This window comes from Triturus cristatus, chromosome 4_2, assembly GCF_964204655.1.
Source record: "Triturus cristatus chromosome 4_2, aTriCri1.1, whole genome shotgun sequence".
Classification (NCBI taxonomy): domain Eukaryota; kingdom Metazoa; phylum Chordata; class Amphibia; order Caudata; family Salamandridae; genus Triturus; species Triturus cristatus.
In genome coordinates this window covers 872229410-872242449 of record NC_140586.1, presented here as the reverse complement: position 1 = coordinate 872242449, position 13040 = coordinate 872229410, and the positions used below count along the sequence as shown (strand labels likewise).

The 13040-nt window shown below is 46.2% G+C and overlaps 1 protein-coding gene across 2 annotated transcripts in view; it reads left to right on the top strand.

Annotated features, from left to right (window-relative positions):
- IPP (intracisternal A particle-promoted polypeptide) overlaps nucleotides 1–13040 on the top strand; it is a 149952-nt gene that overhangs the window by 106295 nt on the left and 30617 nt on the right. For both annotated transcript variants that reach the window (XM_085602878.1, XM_085602877.1), the window contains exon 5: nucleotides 9158–9325. In XM_085602878.1, the coding sequence (XP_085459004.1) occupies nucleotides 9158–9325 (168 nt within the window). The remainder of the gene's footprint in view (nucleotides 1–9157; nucleotides 9326–13040) is intronic.

Here is a 13040-nt window from a genome sequence, read left to right as displayed (position 1 = left end):
ACTCTGCACCTGTCCGCCCCAGTGCCGCTGAGAGTGTACCTTTTGTGCTACTTTGTTTCCCCATTTGCCCTGACCTACACCCTAGGAGCTTTGCTCCCACAACCCAGTGGCCTGCTTGCCAGCAGCCACCAACCGGAGGCTCCCTTATCCTCCATTGGATAGCATTGGGCTTCAACACTCTGAACCCGGCTGCACTAGTGCCGCTGAGGGTGCAACAACAGTGCATCACTGACCCTGGGGGACCCCGGAGTCTAACCCCAGAACCTTAACTCCCACAGTCGATTACTTACCTGTGAACCGATAACCTGTTTTTCTTCCATAGGATAACATTGACAATTTCCTTCCAAAAAGTTTCTGTGGAGTTTTCTAATCCTAAAAATATTCTTTCAAAATCGCAGAAATAACCAAAACTTATTTACTTACCTATTTACAGGAAATGTCCCAGTGCTGAATCTAGGTATCCAGCCCTGAGTTAGAAAAGTCACGTAAAAAGTAACTTACCTGTTAATTACTGAAAAAGCCTATTCATTTTAATGTACTGTATTTACTAAGTGTTGCAACCTACTGCATCCCCTGTAAATCAAACCAAGTACAATTTATATTATATATTATATATATATTTATATATTGCATTTTCTGTTCTACATTCAGTAACTTATTACTGTAAAGTATTTAATGCTTACCTGTGCCAGGCTTGCTTGGTTCTAAAACTAAAACAGTATATTTTTAATACAAAAACAATTGGCCTAGAGTTCAGTTCTTGAGTGTGTGAATTCATTTGCTGACTGAGTGTGTACATCAAATGCTTAACACTGTCCTCTGATACTGCCTTACTGCTCGATCACTCTACCACAAATAGAGAGTAATGTTCTATCTAACTTTAACCTCTGCCTACCTCTGGGGTCACCTGGACTCTATACACACTATCCCTCATTTTGGTGTAGTCTATATAGAGCCATTTTCTACAGCACTCCTACAATAGAAACCCTAACCTACGAGTCTAAGTTGCAGATGTATGTTTTGCCAAGAAGCCCGCTCCTGGATGATCTAATCCCATGTTACCTGATGGGTAAGAGTGTAAGACCCCGTCTTGGTCACAAACTGGACACCCCTCACAGAGATGTCGGTCAGCTGTTGGGCTAAAGCTTCAGCATGCCCGAACCCCTCGAAGGCACCAAAGTGTCTGCTCTGATTACGTCAGGAAACAAAACGTTATATATAGAAAATGGTATCCTTTCCTTAGGCTGAGATTGTGATTGGCCTGCCATTGTTTGTATTTCACAGATTGCTGTGTCGCAACATGGACATAATAAACCCATTCGTCTCATGCACGCGAGGGCCCTGTCCCTAATATCAAGGCAGTGTGATAGTGTGCTCACGAAGTCGTTTGTGTCAGCAAGGCCAATGTTTTCATAAAACTAGTCCAAGAGTTATGACCACAAATGTGTGCCAAAGGTTGATGTGACTAAAACAAGGGAACTTTAGGAAAAGGACCATGTGCATGTAAAAGTTTCACTAATTCCTAGGGGGGCCTAACTCTGGTACATGACAGGACTTAAAGGAGGGGGTGCGCGGGCCCTCCTGCGGCTAATAAATACCCTGGGGACCACCACCTCCCTGGGGCTAAATTAAATGTAATGGGGGGAGGGAGGGGGTCGCGCGGGCCCCCGGGCCCGGGGGACCACCACCTTCGTAAGGCTAAATTAAATGTAATGGGGACGCGCGGTTCTCCCGAGCCCCGGGGACACCACCTCCCCGGGGCCAAAGTAACTTTAAAAGTGGGAGGGGCTGTTCTCTGCTCCGGGGCCTGCCATCTCCCTGGGCCAGGCCCTACTAAAGAACAAGCATTGGCATAGCCAATAGATCTCGCCTTTGGGACCTTATAAGTGTTTAGCCATGCAACAGTTGCATAACTAAATACTTCTAACGTCCCAAAAGCGAGACCTATTGGCTATGCCAATGCTTGTTTAAAAAGCAATTACAGACCTGGTGGTTGCCTACCCTAGCAGACTAGCATCACTGTGATGGGAGCGAATCGTAGTGGATCACAAATTGTGACTTACTTCATTAATATTCATGAGGTTGGTCTAATTGTGACCCACTACGAATTGCCATTTAAGGAATGGGGGCTAAATAATCCCTTTGTACACTAGTGATAGTGATTACCAAATAGAGATTCGCAAAATCTCACTATTTGGTAATCGATATTGGTATTGTTCGCACGGCTAGCCCTGAGTCCCCAAAAGCGTTATTGGCTGGACTGACAGACTTAAAGCGAGTGCGGAAATTCACTGGACGTTGCTCATCAGCTGAAAGTGATACTCTTGTCCCAGCATTTGATTTGGCTGTCCCTGCCCACACAGACACTTTTTCAGTAACATCCTATTCATTTGGCACACATAGGTTGCTACCGAAGCATAGATCATGGTCTAAATATTTTTAGCTCACTGACCAAAGAAAGTGCAGCCCACACAATGTACTTTGAAAAAACACAACTTGTCCAGAGCAACGAACTCCAGTTATGTGTTAAGGATTTGGTCCCAAAGTAGTCCTAGGTGCACAACTTGGAACAGCAGCAGGCCATCTCCCTATAGTCAGAGTTTGAGCTCTCTGTAACTGCCCTCACACCCTACACCCTTCATTTCTGTCTCTTTGGGATTACAGTTCACCCCCTTCTGCCCAATCAAGTAACATCCTTCGTCAAACAGGCTGTGAGGGAAGAAGGTCCCACACCCTGTAAGTTATTACTATAACAGTGATGCTAGAAAAACACCATCAACCAGTGTGGCATAACAGTAGTGGTGGAGGGAAGTGAGCCCTGGGATACTCATAGGAACCCAAGACACCCTCAAGTCCTCTCCTGAACAAGTAGGTTCACTGCAAAGTGGTCATCCGATTCCTGCCAGGTCATATGCTTCCTGAGGCAGCCACTGGTGATTGATTGTGTTAAAGGTCTTCGAGTTCTAGGCTGGATGTACAACGATCTGTGCCATGGACCTTTGGAAACCATTCAGTGTGTGATTGTGGGATCTCTTAGTCCCTGGTCCATCGTAAACGTCAAGCTGCATGGCATCCGAGGTGGCTGAAGCAAGGAGGTCGGATGAGAGGCAAACGATTATCATCAAATCATACTTTCTAAAGAAGTTGTCATGCAGTAGCTATTTACAGGGACCATCCATACCCCATACATTGGAAGGGCGGAGCTGACCAGTGGGACTAGGTATGCAAGAGTCCATCTTTTTCCCGAGTATAGTCTAGAAACTTGAGTTTTACAGCTAAATTCTTCGAAATTTTGCAAAATACATCCCAGTTGTCTCTTACCTGGTTGAATCCTACACACCAAACAACATTAGACATATATATAGAAAGTAAACATTCTGTAGAAGCTAAGAAGAAAACAACTCTTACACTGATTGTATGTTTGTTTTACCCATGCTTTCATTGGGTTCAAAGATGTACATGTAGTGAATGGCTAGCTAAATAAGGAATGCCATACCATTCTACATTTCACACTACTCCTGTGGAATGCACCTCACCAGACGCATTCATTCTACTTAGAACCATGGCACTCACAGAATTATGTGGCCATTGCTAATCATTTGTCCTGAATTCTTTGTCTGTTAAACTTGTCATTCCTATGCTGTCGTATGCGGTGTGATGTGTAAAGTAATTCATGGCATTCAAGATGCAGTGTAGTTCTATGCAGAATGCTGTCAGCAATGCATTGGGAGGAGTTAGGATTACATGGCTTCTTAACAGCTGCTTTACCAGTTCAATAGTTTCCAATTCCTTTTGTTTGGTTTCTGAAAATATACTGCAGAGACTGAACAAGACTTGTACATCTACAATGAGAGTCTGCAAGCCTACACTTTAGCGCATGATGAACACCAAAAATATAAAAAATAAACAATTCTACTTTAATTGAAGTTTTAAAAATATATATCTATTCATTACTATACTCACTTTGCTTCGTTTTATTTTATGTATAGAGCATCTGCGCCTAAATGTGGTATGTTAGAAACAATCAGCAAACATTGAAACGGTACAAAATAAATAACATAATACAAGTGTACAAAGACTGCAACTGAGCTATGCTCGAAAAGCAAATTAGAAAGTTTCAGGGAAAGCCACACACAGGAGATGGGATTTCTGAGATTCCTGAGAAATATGCAAGGAAGTGGAGGGGCATGCAGACAGAGTTCCGCAGCATAGGGGTCGTAAACAATTTACGCTGTGAAGGGGCCATGGAGAGGACGATGGAGACCAGTCTAAACTGAGAGGTAGAACAAAGGCAATGAGGAGGGTTACAGGGTTAAAGAAGAAAATTAAGGTAAGGGGGTGCCAAGCCTTGAACAAATATAAAGACCATGCATAAGAAACACAGTTGAAGATGAAATTAGAAAGGTAGCCAGGGACGTGAGATAGGAAAGGGAGAGTCTTGGAGTGGGGGATGGTTTAAAGAAAAGCAAGTGGGGTTAAAGATCGATTTAAGAGGAGTGACTGAATAAGAAGGGAGGAGCAATTAGCAGGGTAAAACAATAGTCAGTGCGAGATAAAATGAATGCTTTAGATGATTGGAGAGTCAGGCGTGATTGAATCTTACAAAGGTTGTATAGCTGCAAGCGACTGGAGCTAGAAAAAATGGAAATGTGCAAAGAGGTGACTGTTGAATCATAGGTAAAGCTCAGATTGTGACAGAAGAGGAAAGAAAAATATGAGAGGCACAGATAGAACAAGCATTGGCCGCGCGGCTGTAAAAGTAACGGCCGCGCGGCCATAAAGCAAAAGTAATAGCGATCACGATCAAAGCGAAAGCGATCGCGAGTATGGGACGCGCTGTGTGGCAAGCACGCAAGTGGTGCACGCGCAGCAGTGATTGGCGGCTGCACATGTGCACGCTCATGTGCACTCAAGCTTTAGGAAAGTCCCATGCGTTGGCTGACAACAGTCAACGTCCCTCTGGGCGCGCCGTGAGATATTTCGCTAAACGCGAATGAAACGTTTGTTGAAGATTGATGAGACGTAGAGATTTGTCTGTGGTTTCAAATTTTAATTCATGAGACTTCAAGTTGATTCATATAATCATGTACTGGCAATCATTGCAAGGGATAACATCGCTGTATCAGAATGTTGACTTGAGTGTTAAGTTCAGTCCCAATGCATTTCGGGCCCCTCTGGCCCTTCATCAGGGGAATCTATGTAACAAAAAGATATATGCATATCAATAGGTTATAAGAAATGAGGAATCAGCCACGTCAACAAAAGAGGATAGGACATCGCCTAACGAAGGTTAGTGTGCGCTAAAAAAACGCGTAGCATCCATGTTTATGTGTATCATCAACGATTTAAACGGTGAATCGTGTCAGAGGGTAACGAAAAACAGTGTTGACAACAATGTCTGAAAAAGGAGGGAAATATATCCCTGAACGTGTGCCGTGGTTGGTTAAAGAAAGGAAACGGAAAGTGTGTCAATCGTGCCCAAACTTAAACAAAACATCAGTGTGGCGTGTGACGAATAAACGCTCGATACCAGCATTCAAAAAAAAAAAAAAAAAAGGTGCAAATGGGAGTTCAAGTTCTAATTGAGGGGACGAAGTGCACGGGTTTAGAAAAGGTGCGCAAAAGTAAACGAGAGGCTCACGGTTGAAGCGAAGCTCCATACCTGATGTGTTCAAATGTGCCGGTCAGTCTCGCGTCGGGTTTGCTGGTGCATTATGGGGCGTGCTCTTAAAAACGGAACACTGGAAGTGACATAAACAGTGGTACGGTCACGGGGTTGTGTTTTAGGTTGCGTGCTCAAAAATGGGCGCCATCTTGTAACGGAAAAATAACACAGGCTACTCCTGGTGAAACGGTGTGTGCTTATGGGAAAAAAACCTAAAGTACATCTGGTACGCAAAACATTGAATGACAAACATGATGAAAACATGATGCTGTTGTAAATCAAAGATAACACGCAAATTCCAAGCGGTCATTGAGACCCTTCGGCTTCATGGACTCCAGCTTGTAAATCCAGTGATTCTCGCGCTGTAACAAAAAGGTGTTGTTGTCTCTGCCTTCTCTTTTTGTCACAGTCTCTAAAATCAAAAATTTGAGTTGGGCAATGTTGTGCTGGTTTTCTAAAAAATGCACCGCTATGGTGGATCTGGGGTTGCTGGTACGAATGTTACTCTTATGTTCATGGATGCGGGTTTTGATCTTTCTTTCGGTTTTGCCCACATATACCAGGCCACACGGGCATTTTAGTAAGTATATTACGTTGGTGGTGTCGCAGGTAGCATTCACATGAAGTTTGATCGGAGTACCCCTCATGGGGTGTGCAATCTTATGGCCCTTAATGATGTTGTTACAGTTGCTGCAGTTGAGGCAGGGGACTGTCCCGCGGAATGTCGTGATGCGGAATCTCAGTTTTAGGTCGAATCAGTTCCTGTATGTTTTTGCTCCTGGAATGTGCGAACATTGGTGGATCGCTGAAGATGCCATTGAAATCGGTTTCAAGGGCCAGAACTGGCCAGTGTCTTTTGATAGATTGCTTGAATTTGTGACTCATGGTTGAGAAACGGGAGACCACCACCATGCGATGTCGTTCTTTGCGTGTAGTAGGTTGCAACAAAGTTTCACGGGATGCGTTGGCCACTTTAATGGCAGCACTTTGCAGAGTTGCTTGAGGATAGCCACGGGTGACAAATCGTTCTATCATTGACTGTGTTTGTGTTTGCAACTCAGAGAGATCTGACACTATTCTTTTTACCCTGAGCAGTTGTGAAAAAGGTAAGTGGTTCTTCAATGATGGTTGGTGGAAACTTGTGTAATGTAGGAGGTTATTACGATCAGTTGATTTCCTGAATATGGATGTAGTGATTTTTTTGTTCCAAATTTTCAACAGAACGTCCAGATAGGTGATGGAGGTGTCGTGAATGTTGAAGGTGAATTGAATGCGATCGTTAATCAGGTTCAGATTGTCCAAAGCTGTCTGGAGAGAGTCCAGAGTGCCAAACCATAAAACGAAAATGTCATCTATATAACGCAAAAAAAGACGTGCATGTTTTTTCCAAGTGTCCAAACTTAAAATGAATTTGCTTTCGAATGCGTGCATGAACAGGTTGGCATAGGTCGGTGCGGCACAATTGCCCATTGATGTACCAGTTAACTGCAAATAATAGGTGTCATTCCATCTGAAATAACTCTGATAAAGGGTGAAAGAAAGAAGCTCCATCAAGCTTTAGGCCACAGGCAGCACTTTAAAAATCCGACATACAAAATGTCTCTCCGAGCCAGCGCATGCGCTGGGCTCAGCGAGACCTAAAAACGGGCCAAAGATCGCCCTGGGTACCTCCACCTAACCCTCCAAACGCCCCCCCCCCCCCGCCTCCCCCCCCTCCCCAGCCAGCTCCTCCCATGTCCCGGGGGGCCTACCCCTGAGACATAGCTGTTTGCTGCGGTTTGACGGGAGCTTTAACTGCACCAGCCAAGCCACAGCAAACGCTCCGCTTCCAGCAGACTGGAGCAGGGAAGGGGAGAGCAGTGCTGGCCCCCTCCCCCATTTGTAAATGGCTTGTCCCCGGGGTATGGGTCCCCAGGGCCAAAATCGGCACGGGGGCTGGGCCTGAGGGATGGGGTCCCCGGCGTCTAAATCGGCCTGCATAGGCGGGTCTGCATGGTCTCCCTCCTCTATTATCATTTATTTTATTTTATTTATGAAAAGGCTGGGCCACGGGGGATGGGATCCCTGGGGCCGAAATCGGCCTGGGGAAGGGGGCCATGTGGCTTCCCTCCCTTAATGACATTTAAAAAAAAAAAGGTTTGGTCCTGGGGAAATATGCCAGAGGCCCGCTCCCTTTTTCAACCACTCTGCAAAGGATCCTCCTGGCACACAAGTTGTTGGGGGTGTTGGGGGAGGACATCCCCTTGGCTGGTGAGGGTCCTTGGGGGCCGACAACACCTCCTGCTACCTCCAGTAATTCTCACACAGCGGAATAGCAGAGAGGTGATCCAAGGCCCACCCCTGTGCTTCGCCACTATGCAAACGCGCCTCCTGGCTCACTATTGTTTAGTCCCCTTAGATGCTGATGGTCCTTGCCTCCTGTAAGTCCCACACTGTGGGATTGCTGAGAGCTTGTGGGAGGCCCTCCCCCTTTCTTCACCACTCTGCAAAAGCGCCTCCTGGCGCACTACTGGTTGGGGGATGAAGTCCCATTAGATGCTGAGAGTCCTTGGGGGGCCAACAACCCCTCCTGTTACCTCAAGTAAGTTCCACACAGCAGGATTGCTGAGAGCTCGTGGGAGACCCCTCCCCCTTTCTCCACCACTCTGAAAAGGCGCCTAGTTATTAAAAAAAACATAGAAATTCACTTTAAAAAACGAAGGTTACAGGGAGGTTATAATAAGGAAATATAGTTTAAAAAACCTTAGCAATTCAATTGAAAAACCCCAAGGTTACAGGAATGTTATAGTTAGTCTCAGATTTTACTCTTACAAACCCATTGAAATTCAGCAGTTATAGTTCCCCGAGCTAGCTATAACTTAGAACCCCACAAAGCACTGCTTATGACCTCACATATTGCATCACTCATGACATGGTCAGTGACATCACTGATGACATCTCAAATTGCATAACTGATGATAACTCAAACGGCATCACTGATGACATCAAGTGGGTCTAAGTGTTTTTAAGATTATTCATTTTTCTGACCTCTGTTTAGACTTTTATGCTCATTTTCTCCCTCATCCTGCCGTTTCCAGAAGATCTGTCGTAGAGGGAGCTGGCACGACTAAGACCTCGCAACCCAGTGCCCAGATACCTCCAGGGGTGAAAGTACAAATGCCGATTGATTGATTGTTTGAGTTGTTCCCAAGGGAATTAGAAAGAAACTGAGTCATTTTGAACATTCCAGATGACATTTGGTTAACATTCCCTTTCGTAGTTAAAGCTGGGGCTCTGAGAACCTAATGTTCTTGCCGGTTTCAGGAACTAGAAGAAATCTACATTCGCATTGATTCAATTGGTCTTTATGGGCTTTGGGAGCAAGTTAATTTTTTTGTGAGTTTGTAGAATGAGAAGTAGTTTATGTTCTCATGGTGGCACATTGCATCCTGATCAGTTTTGGGTTGTCACTGATAATAACTCCTGTTGTTTTTCTCTTTCTCTGTTCTATAGGTGGATACACTAGGCTGCAGGGCGGGCGTTGGAGTGACAGCCGTGCGCTGAGCTGTGTAGAGCGCTTTGACACCTTCAGCCAGTACTGGACCACTGTATCTTCTCTCCACCAGGCCCGCAGTGGGCTGGGTGTGACTTCGTTGGAAGGACTCATCTATGCCATTGGAGGTAAATGATGTTTATGGTCCACAGCCCCGTAATACCTCTTCCAGTAATCATTTTCCCTGTATGTGAGAGGACCTATGTACCTCCTGCACAAACACTAGTACTAATTGAAAGAAGGCATTTAAGCAAGTTAAGAAGACATGAAATCATCATTTTAAAAGCTTGTTATAGCATATGGATTTTTTCCACCAAAAATGTGTTTCAAATTGATTTAGAGAGAGACTTTTATTTTAAACAAGGGGGAATGCTTTGTAAAGATTCTTACATTATTGTTGGAAATGGGATTTCTGGCTGGCTAAGGCGTGCGCCAAAGCCAGGCAGAAACCACTACTCTAGTCAGGGCAAGGAAGTTACACGCCAAAGATAACCCCTGCTCACCCACTTGGTAGCTTGGCACGAGCAGTCAGGCTTATCCCGGAGGCAATGTGTAAAGCATTTGCGCACACACACAGCAACAACATCCCAGGCCCACCACAAAGGAAACTCCACACAAGGTGATATATAAAAATAGCCTTTGTATTATCATAACACATGAGAATAGTAAGCACATATTATACAGGGTGCCACCTGGTACTAGGTCATATTTACAAGGGATTATTTACACCTGACAGGGCCCACTGGACCACTGTCAGTACCATCACAAAGTGAACTAAGTAAATGTAGAATTTATCATAAACCTAGAACACCCCCAGTGACTACTGGTAATCATTGTACTTCGCATCGGCCTGTAACATAAACTACATTATGCACAGCATCACACCAGGCGCACATTACATTCTGCGCCAACCTCACCATCATAAACACATGAGGCCATCATCTCACCAGTCTAAACGCATTGGACCCTAACCTCCTAAGTATAACTACATTAGGGAATAACTCTCACTAGCATAAACCATAATGTGCGAACCAACCTCATGATCATAAAACACATTTAGAGGCATCAACACAGGTGCGTAAATCATTCTACAGAAATCACATTTCCTAGCACCCAAAATCACAGTAGGGCCTGGCGCCCTATAAATCTAACAATCCCAACAGCTCCCCTGGCCAACCGGCCATCGCAAAGAAGGGGCTCAAATGCCCTGTGTCCCGAAAGTCAGGGCGCGCTGCCAATGCAGCAAAAGTCAATTGCGCCACTGCGCAAACCTAAACGGTGCAGCTGCCCACTACTTGCTGGGCAGCTGGAAAACAGTCAACTGGGGCTTGGGCTCGCAATGGCCCTTGGAACAAGTATGCCAGGCGTTGGAGCCACACGGGGCTCTGAAAGTAAATAATGTGCCCAGAAAATAAAAGCATGGGCCCCTCTGAGCCTTCCTAAAAATAATGATGGCCATCGTTGGAGCCACCTAGACTCTAAAAATAAATATGCCAAGCGTTGGAGCCACCTAGGCTCTAGGAACAAATCAGGCACACATTGGAGCCCTCTAGGCTCTTGAAAATAAACATGTCCCCTGTCGTTGGGGCGGCCCGCTCTCTTGCGGGACCGCCCATGCGCCGACAATGCGCCTCGATTTGCCCCTATGACTCAGGGGCCCACTGGGACTCTTTTTCACCAATTGAACATGTCTCCCAACTGCTGGAACGGCCCGCTGTCAGACGAGGCCGCTCTGACTCTGTACCTTGCATCGGCACAGAAACCAAGCAACACCACGGAGCCCCACTCACCGGCTCTCCCTGGAGGCTGGACTGGAGGCTGGACTCTTCCGGTCTCCTTCCTCGTGGTGCGGGGCTCTCATTTCCACACGGGAGCCCCGCATGGACTATCTCTGGGTTCGCGCCTGCTCCGGCCGCCTCTCTTCACCCGGGCCCCCTCCGGGGACCCGAGACTTTGCCGCGATGCAGTGGGAGGAGGGGTAGGCTCCCGCCCTCCCTTCCGCCTGCACGTCTTCCGCTCCTGCCACCGGCCCCGCCAAGAAGCAGGCGAACTTTGCATGGCTTCCGGGTCGGCGGCCATTACTCGCTCGGGTAGCAGCGGTGAAATGCTGTGTGGGCACCCGTGGTTAAAAATAAAGGTGAAGCGGGCAATGAGGGGTAGGCTCCCTCCTGAATTAAAATATGCAGCGGGGTGGGCACCTGCCATTAAAGCATAACTGGGGGAATCCCTACACTGGGGATTCCCTCTCCCTCAAGGGCAGCTCGGCGCTGCCACAGGCCACGCATTCTTTTCCTCCTTGGGGTAGAATAAAAGAATAAGCACAGTGCTCACAGGCCACCAAGGAATGCTTCTCAAGGTCCTGGGGATGAATAAGTCCCAGGGCGCCAAAGTGTAGACAAAATCTTTGTAGGGTCCTGGAAATAAAAAGGCAAAGCAGAAGGGTCCCAGTAAGAAGTCCTCCAGGCTTCCAGGGGTTGGGCAGGGCAGGGCCCAGGGAGGCAAGCCTTCCCCTGGGCCCCAGCAGCAGCACGCCCCTGGTAGTAACAAGTCAAGAACATTTTCATGGGGTCACAGCCCCTTCTTTTATACAGCATTTTCCTTTGTTCTGCAACTGTAGGGCAAGGGGAGAACCAGATACAACTGGTTCAGGAGCACTTTGTTTTGCTCAGCTCCCCTCTTTAGTCACAGGACAGGCCAGGGACATCAGACGCACCACAGGAGGTGGAGCCAACATTGTGAAGGGAAGGCCCAACCCCATTCAGGTCCTAGGTGCAACTCCTCCCTCCCATCTACATGCAGATCTCTCCATTCACCACCGGGCAGACTCACCCTGGCTCCTGGGATTCCCCAGCCCTCCCAGCTCCTGTCAATCACAAGCCAGACAAGCAATTCACATCACACAGTACACAGACATGCCAACTTCTAGAAGTGGCACTTCTCCACCAGTCACAATAAATCTGCGCACACTATTGCGCGCCCCTGCACTCCTCTCACATCAGGAACTACCATGGACACACATATCTCCCATGCATTCCTATGGGAGGGCAGGCCAGTCTCACTAAATGTAACACAGAGCACATGCACTTTACACTGGGACACAGTGCTAAAGTGCCTAGAGGCCTAAAACTACTAACACTACATAGGGAAAAAGGCCAGGATAAATGCAAAAGGTTTAGGGGTGATCCTGCCAAAAGGGCCAGGTCCAACAATTATCTTCTAGCTCATATGTTAGGTTGGCAGCTTTTAAGACCTAGCACTTTCCTCAGCTTGCTGAAAACAAGAAAGGAATAACTGTTCATTTCTGTTTCTTGCATTCATTCTGATTGTAAAAGTGTGTTGAAGGGAAATGGCATGTACAGTAAAAGCAGTGAAAATTATTTTTTGTTGGTATATTCATACTAACTGCATTTTAAATAGTGTAGGTGGGAAATGTAGTGTTGGTAAGAAGAAAGAACACTTATTATTTGCTCAGCTGATTTCATCCATCCTTGTAAGCAGTTATCCCCAAACTTATGTGCAAGTTGTCCTTCTGTGTATAAGGTACTAGCTCCTTCTGGCTGAAAGGATGTCACACCTACACAGTTAAGCAGCTTGGGCTGACACACCTTGGGAACAGATAGTAGAGATTGCTCCATTTATGTTAGTATGTGTTTGTCTCTTCCTTGCATAATGCCAGAAGATTAGGGGGAGAGGAGTCAGTATGGTGGGTACTGCGATAGGAAGCTAATGACCCTGGTTAATTCATATTGAAGATCCCCCAAATGTGAGCATTATTTTGAATGTATATGTTCTCCTCTGCTCAGTGCTTGAAGCCCCCATTAAGGATTGTCACAGTCTTGTCTT